The sequence below is a fragment of the Vulpes vulpes genome, chromosome 3 (genome assembly GCF_048418805.1).
Source record: "Vulpes vulpes isolate BD-2025 chromosome 3, VulVul3, whole genome shotgun sequence".
NCBI lineage: Eukaryota > Metazoa > Chordata > Mammalia > Carnivora > Canidae > Vulpes > Vulpes vulpes.
In genome coordinates, this window is record NC_132782.1 from 39,673,878 (window position 1) to 39,693,442 (window position 19,565).

The 19,565-nt window shown below is 41.0% G+C and overlaps 1 protein-coding gene across 1 annotated transcript; it reads right to left on the bottom strand.

The window, feature by feature from the left end:
- Nucleotides 1-231: 231 nt before the first annotated feature.
- On the bottom strand, nucleotides 232-18,323 carry SAMD7 (sterile alpha motif domain containing 7). The gene is made up of 7 exons (XM_026007772.2): nucleotides 18,238-18,323; nucleotides 16,881-17,005; nucleotides 13,115-13,193; nucleotides 11,113-11,744; nucleotides 9,963-10,084; nucleotides 3,798-3,908; nucleotides 232-348 (listed from the first exon to the last, which is right to left on the bottom strand). Exons 1-7 carry the CDS (start codon nucleotides 18,321-18,323, stop codon nucleotides 232-234), a joined length of 1,272 nt encoding a protein of 423 aa, XP_025863557.2.
- Between the last annotated feature and the right edge of the window lie 1,242 nt (nucleotides 18,324-19,565).

Below are 19,565 nucleotides of genomic sequence, written 5' to 3' on the forward strand. Positions count from 1 at the left end.
CCTCTCAGGCAAGGCCTCTAGGAGCTCCAGAAGGGCTGGTTTCTCTCCCTCCCAGCCTCCGTTTCAAGTCCTGGGAAACCCTCACGCTCCCTTCAGAATGTCCTGGACTTTTTGGAAAACTGATTAGACCGTTCTTGCTCCTTGAGGGTTTTAATTTCTCACGCTATCTCGTTCAATTCTTTTAGGAATTGTTGTATCCTGGGAACAAGGAATGTCCAATGTATTATCACCTCAGGAATTAAAATCCAAAAGAGGGGATGTATCTGCCGGTTGATCAAATGCTTGTTTTGTATGGGTAGGGAGTGAAAGACCTTTCTTGTACAACATACTCTCCACATGCTGGGATACCTTGAAGACAAAACGGTGATAGTAGTTAAGTCTAGAGAGATTCTTTCAATCACCCAGCATACTCTGCATAGCCACAGAGGGCGGAGAAGTTGAGGTAATTTCAGGTGTGGGCCATCTATATGGTTGTGAGGGACACAGTTCTAGGACATGGGGGGCTTTTTCTTTCTCTCAGAAGCATACAGTGTTTAGTGCTGTAAAACTGGATATCGAGGTAGTAGTAACTTTCAAATTCCCATTCCCAGGTCTGCTGTGGTTCATCTGCACACAGCATTATTTCACTCTGGGTTCAGTCCACCTCACCCTTTTCTGATGGTCCTACAAGAGATCCCACAGATAGACCACTCCACCTTTACCAATGCCCAACCAGGAACTTCTCTGAACCCAGGCTGCAATTCTTTAGGCAACTTCAGCACACAGCTGGCTTTAAGTTGGCTTAGTGTGGAGACATAGATGGCCGTGTGGATCTCGAGGCCCCAGTCTTAGCCATTGGGCTCCCACAGAAACCTGACCCTCAAGGGGACCCAGGAGATTTCTATGTTGTTCACATTGTCATAGCTCAAACCCAGCTTCCTCCAATCTTAATAATATCTGGGCTCTCAAATTCCAGTAACTTTTTTCCTCTCCTATTCCTTTCCTCATATGCCCTGCTCAGGTCCACCTTCTAAGTTTTTTTGTCTTCTGGGTGGGTTTCCCTCTTCATAGTAGGCTCACTGTAATGAAATTTTGCCCCTGCTTCCCATTTTGGAGATTGAACCTTGTTATCATATCCACTGATGAATTCGTGCCCGCTCACCTCCTGGGTCTTCCAGATGTTACCTGGAACCTTCCAATTCTGCTGCTTTAATTGGACCCCTGGAAATTCTCAATCCCAAGGACTCTACAACTATCTGTTTGGTGGAATGTCTGGCATCGGCCAGAACTTCTCCAACAGAAGCTGTGGGAGCCCTGTTCTATTGTACACGCAGATGGAGCCTGGACATAAGAGCTCTGCTGGGCTCCCTGGAAGCACTTATACATGTCAACCAGGAGCACGAGAAATGACTACAGCCTTGTGAAAATGATTTGGGGGTTAATGCTAGTAGCAAGTGAAGAGAAGATTAAGACCTCATTGTAAGGACAAAAGAAAGAAAGAAAGACAGCCAAAGTGATAAATTAAAGCCAAAGAAGATCAGATTGGAGAAAAAAAACCATGCAGTGTCATTATAAAGTATGCCAAGAGATACAGTATACTCATTAAAGAAAAATTATTTAAAAGTAAATACCAAGGTGCCTCAGTCCATTAAGCAAGCACCTGAATTTGGCTCAGGTCATGACCTCAGAGTCCTGGGATTGAGCCCCCCTTCGGGCTCCCACTCAGTGGGGAGTCTTGTCCCTCTGCCTCTACGCCCATCCCTGCTTGTTCTCTCACTGGCTCCTTCTCAAATAAATAAAATCTTTTTTAAAAAGTGAATACCATATTGTACCAATGTTAATTTCTTGCCTTTGACAAATGTGCCACATTATGTAAGAAGCTAACATTAAGAAGAGCTAGGTGAACTCTCTGTACCATCTTTGCAACTTTTCTGTATCTAAAATTATTCCAAAATAAGAAGTCGTAAAAGGCTTACCAATGGAAGCACGAAAGTATTTACATTGGAAATAAAGAACTTCCTTACTCTAATTTTTTAGGCAGATAAAAAATGGTTTTGGAAGGCTATTTTGAAACCTCGTTGTTCTTTGTGTAAACATGCATTGTAGAATGGTGCAGTCCCGTGTAAATTCTGGGAAGCACCAGTTGATGCTTCTTGGTTTCACTTTTAGGAAACTCACTCTTTCAGTAAATAATTTTAACCTATTACAGGTCTTGCATATTCTAAGGATACATCAGTCAACAAAACAGATAAAGATCCATGCTCTTGTGGAGCTTACATTCCAGTGGGGTAGGGGGAATCAACAATAAACGTGACTATAATGACTGAGTTCTATTGTATGATTGATAGGTGCTGTGGGGAATAAAAGAAGAGCAGCAAAGAGATAGCAGTAGTATGCAGAGGGGCTGGGCTGGGCACAATTTTAGATGGGGTGATCATAGCAAGCTTCATTAAGCAGGTATTGTGGAGGAAAAGTGAAGGAGATGAAGGAGCAAAGCATGAAGACGTCAGGGGAAGAGCATCCCAGGCAGAGGGAACGGCCTAAGGTGGAGCATGCCAACATTTTTAAGAGGCATCCAGTGGCAAGTGTCAAAAACAGCGACTGGGGGGATGGGATAGGGATGAGGAGCAGGAGGGTAGACAAGGACAAGATGAGGTCAGGAAGTTAAAGATAGTGGTAGGTAGAGAGAAGCAAAAATAATATAGAACTTTGGCTCTTACTCTGAAGGAAACAGGAAGCTATTGCAGATTTGAGGAGAAGGTGACACGATCTGTCTTATGTATTAGAAGGATCAGCCTTAACTGTTTTGGGAATAGGTGCTGGGAGGGCAACGGCAGAGCACAGAGACCAGTTAGAAGGCTAAAGCAGGAATCCCATGAGAGATAAGGGTGCGTTCGTCCCAGATGAAGCCGTGGAGATGGCAAGAAGTGGCGAACTAAAGCTGGCTTGGTACGGTCTCAAGAGCCAGTTGAGAAACTTTTTGGAAGTTTGCAAGCCAGTTGTTAAACGTGCATCTTTAAAAATTAAATTATATAAACTTTCAATTATATGCATTCTATTGAAAACTCGAGTAATAAATACTCAAAAACTCATCACTTCTTAATTGTTTTTACCGAATTATTTTACTATTATTTATTATTATTATTACTTTTAGAGACAGAGGGAGAATGCACACACACACAAGCAGGGGGAAGGGTAGAGGGAGAAAGGGAGAGAGAGAATCTTAAGCAAGCTCCAACACGTAGGGCCCAACATGGGGTTCGATCTCATGACCCCTGGGATCATGACCTGACAAGAGTCAGACACTTAACCGACTGAGCCGCCCCAGGTGCCCCATACTGTTATTTATCATTATCTTTGCTCCTGAGATCATTTATGTCTATCCAAATAGTGAAAATACTCTCAGATGGGGTACTGCTGTGCATCTCGTCCCAATTCTGTATTCAGTGACATTACATTAGGAGTTTGTCGGTCATACTGGGAGTATCTATATTCTCAGAAATTAAATGCCACAAATTAATGCCACAGAAATTAAATGCCACAAATCAGAGTTCATTTTAAAGAGAACTAGTTGTTAAGCATTTACCAGCACACCACTGCTTTGTGCCTTCCCAATTATCGCTAGGAATGTGTACCACCACCCACCCCATCCAAAACTTTCAGGTTCCCTCATTTCTATAATGTCCCCACCCACAGAGAGGCAACGCTTCCTAAAGAGGTTAAATAGGTATCGTGCGTATTACACCAGGAGAAAGATAACATATTTCTCTTAAGCCTCATACTATTACTGCATATTTAGTTACGAGAACCTACCATACCTGCGATTGGATCTTTAGTGCTGGCCCTAGCTTTAGTCCCAGAGTGCTTCGAAGATGCTCCTCTGTGAGTAATGGCAAGGTTTCTCCATCAATTGCATGATCTTTAAATACCTTATGAAACACAAAAGGTGTTAACTTTTTCTGTATGTCTTTAAAGAAAATTCTTGTGTTATATATAGGCATTTTAGTTTTGGAGGCAACATGAAGATTGCTTGAGGATGACACAAAATGTTATAAAATTTCTCATTTGCAGTTATTTTCTCTTCTGTGCTCCAGTAGCAAGTTGCCTGTGTTGTTTAATCACTCTTAGAGTACCTTGTAATTATGTTTATGGAACTCAATTCCAACCTGGAGTAGGTATTATTTGAGGGTGGGGTCATGTCTTACTTCCCAGTGGCCCTGTAATGCTGTGGCTGGCACTTAGTAGATGTGCAATAAATGTTGCTGGACCAATCAAAGAATGGACAAATAGAGTAAAGGGTTGTAGGTAAAAACCATGGCGGACAAATTGCACCTCTCACATTGACAGGTACAGCCTCTGTCCACTGCCTTGGATGAATGGCAAGGTAGGGGGAGAGGTGATGCAGGTGAGAGCTGTCATGCTGGGCCTTTCCAGGGGCCCTGTCTGTTCTGAGACGGTGTAGTGGCTGCCATCACGCCTTCCTTTCTTCCAGAAACTAGGGAGGCTGCTGGTAGACAAATATGGCAGATAAAGAGATGAATAAAAAATCTGGGCAGATTGGTAGTCCTGTAATTTCATGATCTCCACCTTCAACCTGCCTGGCAGTCCTTTATTTACTGATGAGTGCTCTCTTTTTTTCTATTTTCAAGCTTTCTTTACACTCTTCAAACTTAAGACCTTACAGCATCCTCCCTCATTTTCAGCAGATCATATAACTTCTTAACTGAAAAAAAAAATAGAAAGAAAGAAACAAAAAGGAAAGGACTTCTTCTAATTCTGCCCAGCAGCCTAACAACAGTCATATCCTCCTCTGGGCTGATGGAGTGGAAGAGGGTCTTCCCATGTGTGAAGACAGTCTCCTCGGGTATGCTGTGGGTCCTCACCTGCCACCTCAGCGGATGGATAATCCTCCCCGTCTCAGAGTCAGTCTCCCCTCTTCGGCTGGCTCCTTCCGATCGGCATTTACACAAGTCTCCATCACCCAGCAAACAACAGTAAAGCACCTACACAAACGCTACCTCACTCCGACTCTAGATGCTGCTCCATATCTCTCATCCCCTTCCCAGCCCAATTTCTCAAGAGTTTTGATCCTCCCTGCCTCAATGGTCTTACTTCCCAGGCATTCTTTAGTCTCAAGGAGTCTGACTTCCACCCTCACTAGTCCCTTAAACCTGTCCCCACTCTGGGTCCCCGGTGACTCTGCTGTTACCAAATGCATGGATATTCCTTGTGCTTCTGGCTGCATTTGACATTGTTGACTAAGTTTTCATGACAAATACTCTTCCCTTGCCTTTGTGAGGCATCTCCCTCTGGGGTACTCCTTGCCTTTCCTTCCAGTCACTTCTGTGGTTACCGTTTCTTTATCCATCCTCACGTGTTAGGGTTCCTGTGGCTTCTGTCTCAGGTCCTCTTTGTTTTCCTAATTAATCTCAATCTTTTGGCTTCCATGAATGTCTCTCTCTGAGCAAGGCTCCCCAGTGTATATCTTAAATGTAGAAGCTGAACCATGCTAATTCTGTTTTTTTAGATAGTCTTTTTTCTCTTTTTTTTTTTTTTTAAGATTTTATTTATTTGAGAGAGAGACTGTAAGAGCACATGAGTGGTGGGGGTAGAGGGGCAACAGTGGTGGGAGGAGCAGAGGAGAGAGACAAACAGACTCCCTGGGGCCTTATCCAATCCGAGGACCCTGAGATCATGACCTGGGCCGAAGCCAGACTGAGCCACCCAGGCGCCCTAGATAGTATTTTTATCTACCCGCCCCACTGGTGATACCCTGGATCTAGTGCTTCTCCACTAGTCTTGCCACCATCAATCTATTTTCATAAAAGCAACCTACATGACTTTTCTGAAATATAAAGCTAAGCATGCCACCTGTGCCAAAAACCTCAACTGCCCCCAGGATAAAGTCACAGTCCCTCACTGGGTCTCCATGGCTCTTTGTGACTTGGCCCCTTTCCCAAGTCCAGCCTCCTGTCTTGCCATTCTCACCTGTCCCACCTTGGTTCTGGCCCTCTCTGTGCCACCAGGAACTACTCCAGAAATCCCAGCTCTGCTAAATTCTTTCTGGTTCCTGGTCTTTACCTGGAAAATCCTCCTTTGCCTTTCTTCCACCTCACTGCCCACCTCAGCTGGTAAACTCACTATCAGATGCCTCTCCCTTCAGGAAGTTGTCTGTTCCCACCATGCTCCATACCTGTCCTCTCTTATCACCTTCACACTGATGTGGACCTCCTTACTAGTGTTCTTCTTCTGCATGAGCAGCTCAGTGAGAAGGGGAACCACACCTGCCTTATTTCCACTATGCTTTCCCTGCCTCAGAAGGCATGCCTCAGGACTGGCTGGAAAAATAAAAACTTTTGGGTAGCTTCTGTAGTAGGAAATGTGTGTTCTACTAGATTGTGCTTATTTACAAACTAAGCTTACTAAGTAGTTATTTCTCTTTCCACTTTAATTAAGAAACCATAGAATGGCTAATATGAATGAACTTCTCTTAGACTGAAGCAAAAAAAGTTGATAGCTTGGGTTAGTCTTATAGCCTCATCTTGGGGAAATGTGTGATTTCTCTTAAGTTTTTTGAAGCATTGAGAATAACTTAAGGATCCCTTTTACCACCTTTGACAATTCCTAGGGGCCCACGTAGCTTTGACTGTAAACCATGTGGCCCAATATCTTCACTGTAGAGTAATTATGGTGTTAAGAGCTCGATGTGTAGTCACGTACACATTTTTCAAGCGTTCACTCTTTTAGCCACTGTGGTGCTCAGTTTTATTCAGCTGTGAAATAGGGTTAATATCTTCTTGGCAGAATTAGGGTATAGACTAAATTTGCAAAGATAATCTAAGTGATGTGCCTGGTACAGTGCCTGGCACAGAGTCCATGCTCAGCAAAGAGTAGGCATTATTAGAATAGTGAGACAGCCAATGTAGACAAGGTTAAGTGAGTTGCCAAAAACCAGAACTTCCCAGTTAGAGAACTTGTGAGATAACATGTGGCTTCTCTTTCCAATCCAGGATTTTCCTGCTTAATTCATTCCATTGCCATTCAGAACAAGGAATGCTGGCAAAAATAGTTAAATATATTAACAGTGGGACATTTTGACCCATTTCTCTTTCCTTTGTAGGGATTCCAGTGAGCAGGGAAGGGATACATTTTCGAACAAAGACAGGTTGGCAGCCGTCGTCAGTGAACCTGGCCCCAAGGCAAAGTCGCAGAACATTCCAGAATCGCTCAGATGTCTCTCCCACCTCATTCTCAGGATAGATAGCAGTTTAGGCCAAGAGCAACGTATAAACGTACACATAATTTTAGTAATTTCAGTTATTTTTAGAGAGAGAATATTTTATCTGTTGAGTTACTTAGAACAAGCAAGATGTGTTGCAGGGTCTCCTGGATGTTCCTGAACAACCAAGCTACCAACCCTCTCTTTACATCTATTTAAAAGAATTCATTTGCATAGGAGTTTCGAGTTTTAGTTGTGGTTCTTTTTTTCTAGATTTATTTTTATACCTATAGGAGGCAGGTGGTGGGAGGTTGTGAGTAGCCACCTAAGGCAGAAATGAGAAAGAAGAGGACAGGGTGGGGGTCGGGGGAGGACAGTGGGTGTAACCCGGGCTAGTCCCAGGCTGTGACATTAGACAAGGGTTGTAATGACAGCTGTGCCTGAGCTGTGCTGCTTCCAAGCTGGTTGCACTTTGTCACGTTCAGGGAGATTCTCTCCTTTTCTGCATGCAGTACTGTCACTGAGCTCGGCAGGGTCGTGCCCAGCAGGGCAGTGGCCTCCTTGCAATTGATTTCACCAGCAGTCCCAGGGAAGGAATAGACTAATGAGGAAGCAAGAGCAGAACCTGATCCTAACCACATTTGAGAAACACCTAGAAATAATTGTACCGCTTCTTGGGGTGGGGAAAGGAGCACTGACATCCTGTTGTTGAGAGATAATGAGTCAGCAAAGTTTGGGGTATTTCTTTTTATGTGACTTCTATGTACCCACAAGACAATGTTTGGGATGATAAAGTATGAAATGCATGTGGCATCATTTGTTACAAGAGTAGTTGTTATAAACAGCACTTCAATGCCTGTGGATCACTGGCTGATCAAGAATGATGAGAGTTCAAATAGATTCAGTGCACCAGAAGCCAGCTATCACATGCCCATTACACACAGGGTTGCTTATTTCTGGCTGTTATCAAAATTTGGTAACTTTGCTGTACCAATGGTTGATGTAGCACTTGATAAGTGGAATAGATAAATTTAAAAAGTGATTGCCCCATAGTTAATGACTAATAATGAAACAATAATGTTATACTTGTTGACCAGGAGAGAACAGGACAAAAATTTTTATCACGACAACGTGGGTGACTTGAAGAATACAACGTGCCTCATAAGTAACCCAAGGTTCTGTTCTCTTGAGGAGCCTCTAATTGAATGATGAAATTAATGTTTATCAGGTACTTATGAGATGCCAGGCCCTCTTTATGGCTTACAATAATCCTTTGAGAATATATTATAGAATTATCCCCATTTTACAGATGAAAAGCTTGTCCTAGGTCACATGTCCAGAAAACAGAAAAGCCAGGATTTGAACTTGTACTTTCTGGTTTCATAAGCCATACTTTAATGACTATTCTATTCAACTATTCCATAAATAAGTCCCATAAACAGAAGAGAAAGAAGAAAGAAAGAAAGAAAGAAAGAAAGAAAGAAAGAAAGAAAGAAAGAAAGAAGAAAGAAAAAATGTAGAAGAATTAACAGCATTAGACTGAAATAAAAAATTATCACAAAACTAAGATCTGAAAAAAGTTATTTCTAACATCAGTTAATTCTGTTAAATGATAATGTCCTTTCCTTGCTTTCTTTAATAAGCCAAGGAAAATGATACCAGATTTACTAGGCAAATTGTTATTTAAAATTGTGTTATTTAATCACTTCTGGGACACCTGGGTGGCTCAGTCAGTTAAGCGGCTGCCTTTGGCTCAGGTCATGATCCCAGGGTCCTGGGATGGAGCCCCTTGTGGAGCTCCCTGCTCAGTGGGGAGTCTGCTTCTCCCCCTCCCTCTGCTGTTCCCCCTGGCTTCTGTTTGCTCTCCAGCCCCCTATTTCAAATAAATAAATAAAATCTTTTAAAAAAATCACTTGAGGGCAGCCCTGGTGACCCAGCAGTTTAGCACTGCCTTCAGCCCAGGGCATTATCCTGGAGACCCGGGGTCAAGTCCCACGTCAGGCTCCCTGCATGGAGCCTGCTTCTCCCTCTGCCTGTGTCTCTGCCTCTCTTTCTCTCTGGGTCTCTCATAAATAAATAAATAAAATCTTTTAAAAAATCACTTGAAAAAATAAACTTTATGAAAATATAGCACTGACATAAACTTTTAGAACTGGCCAACCCATTTTCCCATCTGAGTGAAACTAGTGTTCTTTCCAACTGTCCTGATAGTTCATTATAACTCAAAAAATAGTATTTTATCTATCAGATTGAATTATATGTGTGTATGCACTTTTGTATGTTACCCCAGCATAAATATAGAATTTTAAAATAATTTCTTATTTTTCAGATCTATTGTCTTGTTATCCTTTTTAGAATGAAGAACATATTTGTATTACCTGTTACAAGTAGCCTAAAACTTCTGGTACAGAAGTATGATATCCCCAAAATGTTTGTTATATGGAAGACTAGGGAATGTAGTAAACATTTCTTGCTGTTTTTGGAGATTTGGCCATGGAATTTCCTAATTTGATGTAAATTCTAGGGGTCTTGATGGAACAGAAACTAAAGCCAGACATGGCTTCCATAGCCTACCCTGCAGATAGGGTATGGGGACATGACAACCAATCACAGGGTCATGTCCCTACTCAGCTGATGACATACAAAGGAGTAGGTTATTAGGAATCCTATCTGAGAGAAAAATGCAAATTTGACAGAAGTCATCAGGAAGGAAATATATTTCAAAGTGTCTTACTTTCATGAAGATACATAAATGTTATGTCACCTGAGCATAGTCTGAACAACCTGGAAGGCCACTGATGAAGTTGTGCACGTCATTCACAGTCCATTTCTGAATATCTTCATCCAAAGACAGATTTTCCCCAATTGTAACCAGTGGGTGTGCTCCTTTAAAAATGGAAAGGAAGTTATTTGGTGGTATAAAATTTCCAGGGAAACAGGAGAAGGTTATGTATAGTTTTATGTATAGTTACACATATGTATGTAACTATACATGACAATTTTATGTATAGTTACATTAATTTCCTCATATTCTATAACCACAGAGGGTCCTTTTAGATCCCTTTAGATCTACGTGTTAACTCCTTAAGAGGTACTGAAAAGACATTTTCTTAAAAGTTTAACAATCTCTTTTCTTTTGTTCCTCTAAAGGATCTTTGACAGCATTCTCATAAATAAAGTTCCCAACTGCTCTGCTTCTCTCTGATTCCGAGAGACATGGCCTGTGGATTTCTTCTCCAGATGAAGACTATAGTGTTCTAGGGTGTTATGTGATTCATTGCACTGTCTAGGTGATGCAAGAATTTAGCTACCTATTCATTAAAAATGGCAAGGGAAGCAGTTGGTTTGAAGACTAGAACCCCCTCCCCTCAAATCCCTGTGTTTTAAATTTTTTTTTTTTTTATCTAAAAAAGTTCTAGAAAAATATTCAGTGTGTTTGGGGGGGGGGAGTAGTGTGCTAATGCTTTAAGGTAAGAAGGTATTGCAACACTAATGGGCATTGAAAGTTAATGTTTCTGTTTACTTGTCTACAGTTTTCTACACTTAAATATAGGGGAGATTAGAATTGATACTTTAAAGCAAGAAGCCCCTCTATTTTGTGTTGAAGAAATTAACAGCTAATTAAATTAAAATTTTGGTCCAAAATTCTGATAGGTTTTGCCATCTTTCCTCATTCTTGCCTTCCTAGCTTTGGCTGAAAATTCTCTATATAGCAACATATGAAGGGAGACGAGTGTCACTAATATGGCTTTATTGGAACTAATATCATAAAGTGACTTCAAAAGGACATAGTTCTAAATAGGATTAAGAAAAAGAATGAAAGGAAACATGATGGGTATAGTGCATTATGGAATTACTTAAGGACTTGGTGACCAGTGGCTTATTAGGATCTGCCACTGGCCCCTGACACCCACCTGGCAGAGCTGGTCGAGGAACTGGAGGGCAAACATCATTCTTTTCCCCACAGGCTGCAAAGCCCTGCTCTGAAGGCTTCTCTTTCGCACCATCCCAGGAGGCCTTTGCTTCTAGAGGAGCACCATGAGCTCCCCAAGGTTTTCTGTGGGTGGGCTCAAGCTCCCCACAGGGGTTGGCCAGAGCTGTAGTTGGCTTTTCATTGGTTTCACTTGACTTCTGGTTGTTGAGAGCTTCGGTCTCTGGTTCCTTTGCATATTCATCCTCTTCATAGGGCATCACATGAGTCTGACCTAAGAGTTTTTCTTCTCCTTGACTTTTGGAGCTCTCAATATCATTGTCTAGAACTTTCTGATTCCCTGTACTTCTCCTAAGACGACGACATTTCTGACCCCAGCTCTCGAGAAAATGTGGACCATTCGCCACTAAAGTGGGGTTTCCCTGAAGATTTCTCAGGGTGCTTCTGTGGAAATGCAGGTCACCAGCAGGGAGCATGCTCCTACCATGGTAGGTAGCTGGGCCAGGTGGGATACTGGAGCCATAGAGGAATGGTATCCCTAGGCCTGCTAGTCCCTTGGGATTCACTTTTTCTATTCTCCTTTGTTGGTAAATGGCATGCATTTCCATTTCCATCCTAAAAACAGAACAATATATTTTATACACCCCAAGAAAACCATTAGAAATATAATCTTAATGGTCCTCTGCCTTCCCTGAGATGGAATCTTTGCTTTTCCTGAGTCTTCCCACCACTTATCTGAAGTTTGTTCAGTGAAAACATGAATTCTCCCCAAAATTCACTGGGAAGGAGAGTTTGGAATAAAGATCTGAGGGTGAAAGGTTTCGCCGAATCTCTCAATGGAAGTGCAAGGCCAGTTTTTAAAGCATTGCCTCTAACGGGCCTGGCAAATTTAGCAGGAATGGAGATAACATGGCATAGGGGAGCTTCTTGCCAGAGATTAATCCTCAAACTAAAGTTCTGGGAAGAGATTTTTAAACCCTGTGGTATAATCTTAGTGGGTCTCAAAAAAAAGGCAGTAAGCCAAGGCAAGTCTCAACTGTTACAAATCAATGCAACTGGCAGGGGTTGTGCAGGACGACTTGTTGGGGGGTTTACTTACTTTACTTTGCTTATTAGTTATCACCTGGACCCATTAGGGTTCAGTGATGAGAAAACTGAGGATAATGTCTTCTTGATAATGCCTTTCAGTGATGAGAAAACTGAGGACAGGGTCATGTCCTATCATGATTGCTGTCTTTTCTTTCTAGCTGCTACAGCTAAAGGCCACTGTCGGGGCTGCTGACATGAGGTTGTCTGGGCTCTGCTCACAGAGTCTGAAGTGGAGTTGGCTAACTTGGCTCCTATATTTGGGCAGAATTGAAGTCATTTTTTAAAAAGGTTTTATTTATTTATTCCTAAGAGACACACAGAAGGCAGAGACATAGGCAGAGGGAGAAGCAGGCTCCCTGCGGAGAGTCTGCTGTGGGACTCAATCCCAGGACCCTGGGATCACGACCTGATCCAAAGGCAGATGCTCAGCCACTGAGTCACCCAGGTGTCCCCAGAATTGAAGTCATTTAAAACAGAAATGCCAATATGAATTTCAGAGACATCACAACTAGGCATTTTAATTGTGAGACATTGTTAAACTATTACGATATACAGGCTAAGCTTCACTATGTGATTTCTAATTTTGCTTTTAACTTTAATCAACCTGAACGTGTTTGTATATATTTCTTTGTATATTTGTATATATTCCTGAAATACTTTTTGTATGTAACCAGCTACCTATCAAATATATATAATATGCATATAATTAGGGTGTATATGTATATATACAAATACAATATGCAAATATAATGAATGAATATAACAAATGAACAAGTGAATATAACAAGTGTGTATATAAAAAGTGTCTCTATCATCTATCTATCTAAAACAAAGGAATTAACAAACAAATGAGTGAATAGAAAATAAATAAAACAACACTGCTATGGCTATGTTACCTGGCAGTATGCTGCCTTTGAATCATTTCATTCCTTCTGGCCATTGCCTTTATGGATTCAGGTGGTAAAATGCCCCAACCTTAAAAAAGAAAACCATCATCTCATCCCACAAACAAATTAACAATGTCCATTTTAAAATATTACAATAAAATAGAATGAAATGAAACAGCATCAACAAAAATTCCCCAGTAAAGCACAGCGTTGGAAACAGTATCAGATAATTGTTACTCAGCATCTTAGGGTCACTTTGGTGATGGAATAATAAACATTAGATAATTTTTTTTTCTCTAAGTATGGGTCTCATGATTGGTGGCATTTTCTTGCCATACTTCTAAAGGAAAAAGATGAAATGAGCTGTGAATGTCTTCCTTTCTAGCTTTTGAAGTAAAAATGGATTTTTTTTTTTTTTTTGCTATAAGAGAAATTAGTTGACCTTAAAAAAAAAAAAAGTAACTAAGTGCTTCTTATGCACCAAAACCCCTGGATAAATGCAATCACTCAATGGGTAAAGGTCTCTATGTGGACTTTTTGGTGCATCTGAGGAAGATACTTTTTCCAAAATGCTTTCAATGGAGTTGGGTAGAACTTATTCTTTCTGTCAGTCTTCTAAAGTGTCTTGAAATAACAGAATCACAGATTTCAAGGCTCTCTTCTTGCCTGGTAATTTTATGTTCTATTGACTTTTTCTTTCTCTGTACTCCTAATGCACTTAGAGTCTATATTGATGCTTTTCAAACCATCCATGATAAAGGACCTTTTTTTTTCTATTAAAATTTTCACCCATCATGGACCAATACTTTTTAAAAATACAAGAAAATGAACTTTTATAAAACTGAAATGAAAACAAGGACAAATACAAGTACAATGTCAAAAAAATTATTAGGTCAATAGACATAGAATTACCCTGTCACATTACTGCAAAAGTGTATTTATGCATTTATTCTCAGGGCCTCTTCACAGACCAGCCCAGATCTACAGAACACACTTTAACATAACAGACATGCAAATTTTACTTATTATATGTGGTTTTGTTCACTGATAGTTTTACATGTGAAAATCTGTTTTCCCTAACAAGGGGGTCAGCATCATGAGAGCTAGGACTGCTTTTTGTACTAAGCTAGAAGAGCTCATTTAACTCCTATTAATAACCTGTCTTGAAATAAATGAACTATATATTTTTTAAGGAGATTATTTGTCATTTGTAAAATTCAGAGATTAAATGAGGTGACCTCTAAAATCCTCCTAACCCTAAAGTTCTATATTTTGGGATGCCTGGGTGGCTGAGCATCTGCCTTCGGCTCAGGTCTGATCCGGGGATTCTGGAATTGAGTCCTGCATCAGGCTCCCCGTGGGGAGCCTGCTTCTCCCTCTGCCTATGTCTCTGCCTCTCTCTGTCTCTGTCTCTCATGAATAAATAAATAAAATCTTTTGAAAATTAAAAAAATAAAGTTCTACATTTTTATAATTCAGTGGCTTCAGAAATACTCTTCTTTAGAGAGCTAGTATGCATAAAACTTTCAACCCATGAGGTATTGCCAAAGGATGCAGAGAAAGTTCTCTTGAGAAGTCCAATATAGAGCGCATAGTTCTAATTACCTGGATTTTAGGACCCTCTGAAGTCTGGAATCATCAAACCTATTCCAGGTTTCTTTCCCTTTCCCAAGTAGATGACATCAAATGTAGTGCTATTCCAGCTGTAATAATTTGCTCTCTACCTAACATCCAATTTTTGAAATAGATTTCTGTTTTAGTTTCTATCTTGCTAACTTACTTAGTAGCTCAGCTTCTGTAGACTGAGGCCCTCCTTTACCCTTGCCTACCCTCCTCCACATTAGCTTTGAGGCAGGAGACCTGACCAATGTCCCTGAGACAGGTGGTCAACTTGCTTGCTTATACCCAAATATTGGCAGCTTCTGGGTTTTCTTTATCACTAAGACAGGCTCTATGAGTCAGCAATGAAACTATTTCACTGCTCTATTTATGTGTTGCCTGTTACCATGGGTTATAGATTTACTGGGTTCTTGCTGCCAGATGGGGCTTTTATCTGAGATCAGCTGTTAGGACAGACTTTTTGGTCCTTGGATGTGTCTAGTTTCATATCTGGCTCTGGCTTGTAAACCCAATCCCAGTGAAGTGGATCCATACACAACATGCTCAAATCCAGGCAGGCTGGTGTCTTCACTGGCCCTGGCACCAATCATATTTCTTCTTGTGTCAAGCTTTTCACTCACGTTGTTCTTATCTATTGAGAGTTGTTGGAATTGGAGAGGAGGGATGAACAGAAACTCACGAATATAGCTTTGGGGAGATAAGATACTCAGTTTGATTTTCAATATCATGAGGAAATTCTCACTTCCTAATCTCTCTTGAGCCCCTATCCAGTCATGTTTTCACTGATAATACTTTACTGAGCGCTCTTATCAAGATCACCAATGAGCTCCACTTCACTAAATCTAATCAGATATTCTTAGTTTTCATCTATTTGATCTTTGAACGGCGTACTTGACACAGATGCTCTCTCTCTCTCTTGCTCTCTCGCTCTTTTTACAACTTTTTCTCTTGCCTTTAAGGCCACCAGGCTCTTCTGGGTTTTCTCTCACCCATATGTTTCTCCTCCTGTTTCTCCCTTGCTTGTTCCTTCTCATCTTTTGGATATTGTTGATATGTCCTAGGGATCATCCTTTTAACCTACACTCGCTCTAGGGGCAATCTCATCTAGCGTCATCTATGCTGATGATTTCCAAAATTATATCTCCAGGTTGCCTCCAGAAGTCCTCTCTGGGCTTTAGCTGTCTTCCTGATTATCTGTTAGGTACCTCAAACATAGGAGCAAAAGTGTGCCTATGACATCTCTCCTCCCCAAGAACCCTGTTCTTCTCACACTCTTCCTCAACAGTGAACAGCAACTCTATCTTTCCTATTGTTCAGAGCAAAATTTTTGCTATCTCCTTTTACTGTGTCAGTAAACCTGTTATTTCTACTTTCAAAATAATTACAGAATCCAACCATTTGTTACTGTTGAATTGTCACCACCCAGGGTTAACCTATCATAATCTTTTGGCTATTGTTTTTAAAAATATTTTATTTATTTATTCATGAGAGACCCAGAAAGTGAGGCAGAGAAATAGGCAGAAGGAGAAACAGGCTCCTTGCAGGGAGCCCGATGTGGGACTCAATCCCAGGACCCCAGGATCACGCCCTGAGCCAAAGGCAGGTGCTCAACCACCCAGGCGTCCCTCTTTTGGCTATTCTAATAGTCCATTAACTCCCATCAGTTTATCCTCAGAACTTTGATCCTAGCAAGTTTGTCCCAGACATAGCAGCCAGGGTGATCCTGGTAAAATATAAGTCAGACCATGTGGCTCTTTTGCTTGAACTCCTCAAAAGCTTCGCCTCCTACTCAGAATAAAAGGCAAGCCCCCACTAAGACCTGTCATGCCATAGACAAGCAGCCCCAAGTCCCTTTAACTCTGGTCTCATCTCCTCATGACCTCATTAGTTTCTCACATATAAGACAGTAATGTTGCAACCTTTTGTGTTATTCATCAGAAAATTGATGGTTGGGGGAGTTAAGCACCAGATGCTCAGTCACACAGTGGTGGAACCATGATTTAAATCTACGTACCAAGTGCAGAACCTATGGGCATAACCGCTGCACAGTTCTGTTGCCAAAACTTAGCAGTAAATTTGATGGCACGACGGCAAGCTTAAAGCAGCCATCCAGTTCACGGTGGTTCCACAGATGGGAGCCATCTATCGCTCATACCTGAGTAGACACGATTGGACAGCATGTTCGGCATGTTTGCATTTGGTAGGACAGAAGGTCCAAATTGAGAAGGAGCATAAAACTGTCTTGGGTCAGTGGGAGCTATGGTAGAAGGCAATAAGTCTCTAGGGAAAAAAAGAAAGTGGATAAAGTGAGGAATAAATAGTACAAATTTCCCATTACATAGGCAATTAGATTTTTTCATTGCCAGATTGAAGTGCAAAAATACTGCAGCCTCTATTGGTTTAAGTAGAAATATGGTAAAAAAGATCTACTAAGGAAGGATTGACCCAGCTGATGACACAACAGAAAACACAAGAAAAAAAAGTCTTAGGAATGTTTAGAAAGAAGATCTATCCAAATCAATGCTGCTCTCTGATTTCCCATGACCAACATACCGTTCTGACCACAATACTCTTTTCTCATGTAATGGACATACTTTGGCTTGCGTTTTGCCATCTGACATCAGTGTTTGACTCCCAGGGTGACAGTTTATTTATTCTGCCAAACTTCAGTGGTCTCAAGAAGTCCAAATTTATTGTTCACGCTCCACACACAACAATAAATAATGAATATTACTTTCTTCTCAGAATGTCAAAATACTTGAAAGAAGGAAAAATAAGAAACTGCCAGAGTGTACCTCCTAAGCATTGATAATGTCACTTTTATTGAAAAGGAAGAATTATTCTATCATGGGAAATTCAGGGCACTCAGTTGTTATGGATGAGTTGTGTTCCTCCCAAATTCATGTGTTGAAGTCTGAACTCCCAACATGATTATATTTGGAGATAGGGCCTTTTAAGGGGGATTTAAGGGTAACTGTGGCCATAACAGTGGAGCGCTGATCCAATAGGACTGGTGTCCTTATTAGAGGAAGAAGTAGCATTAGTGCATATACAGAGAAAAAGGCCAGGTGAAGGCACAGTATTAAGGCAGCTGTCTGTCAGCCAAGGAGAAAGACCTCACCACAAATCAACCCTGCTGACTCCATGATCTAGGACTTTTCAGCCTCCAGAACTATGAGGAATCAAATTCTGTTGTTTAAACCGTGTAGCCTGTGGTATTTTGTTAGGGCAGCCTTCCCAGATTCCATCAATGTTTGTACCTACATGATGCCTGTCACATGGTAAGTGCTCGTTTGCTGTGTGTGAGTGACTATATCAAGCAAGCCTCAAATGGGAAGGGACCGGAAGTGGGTTGAGGGTGTGGCCAGCAGAGCATCTGGATACAAATCAGTGCACCACAGTTCACGGAAATAACATTAGACAAGAAAACAACACTGGAGTTACCATCATTTGAAAAGTTAATGATCATCCATTTTCTCCTTTGACCGGAATAGTAAATGGGAAAGAAATACCTATCCACCGTTGGAGGTTCGTATGGTGAGGGAACCAGTGGCATCCTCTGCTGCCCTGATGTTGTCAGTAAAGGGTTCATGGCCATCATTGGATTTATCATCAATATCTCTCGCCACTGATGGAGTTCTAAAAAGAATCAGATAGGTATGTTAACAAAGAACTCTACTAAAAACAAAACAAACAAAACAAAAAAACCAAAGAACTCTACTTTTTGTGAGTTTTTCTTGAACACAATGAATATCTTTTGTACTTACCCAACATTTGGGAAGACAGGCTATCAACCTTGCAGTTACACAGACACCCCTCCATTGGAAGCACCTAGATACCACTGTAGAACTTAGTGATTTATCAATTTGTCCTTGGAATTTGTTGATGAGTCCACATGAAATACCACATCACACTATAAACAATAATAAAATTAAACCGGCCTTGCAAGAGTCCAGAAATACCAACCTCCTTTCTTACAACTTATTTTGTTTTTTATATCTCCAGAGGTACAAATTCATGTATTGTACCATATATTCAATCTTCAGAAAAATATCTCTCTTTAATTGATAAGATTAAAACAGAAAAGAAGGAGGAGATCTTCTTAATGGCTAATAATATGTCTAGTTAGAGTGGATACAGGATAAGACTGTGTTTAATTAAAACAAGTGAGCAAGTTATATCCAAATGTACATAAACACAAGGATTCATAACTTTCTCTGCAGAACATGGTGATCAGAAAAAGGGACCATTGTTAAATGATAACATTTTGGGAGATCCCTGGGTGGCTCAGCAGTTTGACGCCTGCCTTCAGCCCAGGGAGTGATCCTGGAGTCCCAGGATAGAGTCCCGTGTCGGGTTCCCTGCATGGGGCCTGCTTCTCCCTCTGCCTGGGTCTCTGCCCCCCTCTCTCTCTCTCTCTGTCTCTCATGAATAAATTAATAAAATCTTTTTTAAAAAAGTAACATTTTGCTTTCTACCTTCCTGTTAATTATTCATGTCCTTTGAATGATTTTAAATACTTTTTAATATTTAGTGTTAAATATTAGTATATTTAAATACTATTTAATCTTTAAAATTATAAAATATAGAGTTTATCTTGCATTTTATGTGATGCTGGAGACAAATCCTTCCCAAAGGAGAGGTACAGAATGCCCCTCCAGAGCAAGGATCGCCTAGATGTTGACCACCTCTTGTCCTCACACGTGTCACCTGAGGGACATTCCATGGAGATTAGTCACCAAAGGCAGATGAGGACTGTCTTATTTTGGCATTCCTCCTCCCACCCCAAGCAGGCCTTAAGATAAGGGCTTGAGTGCAGGTAGTGATCCCAAAAAGCCCA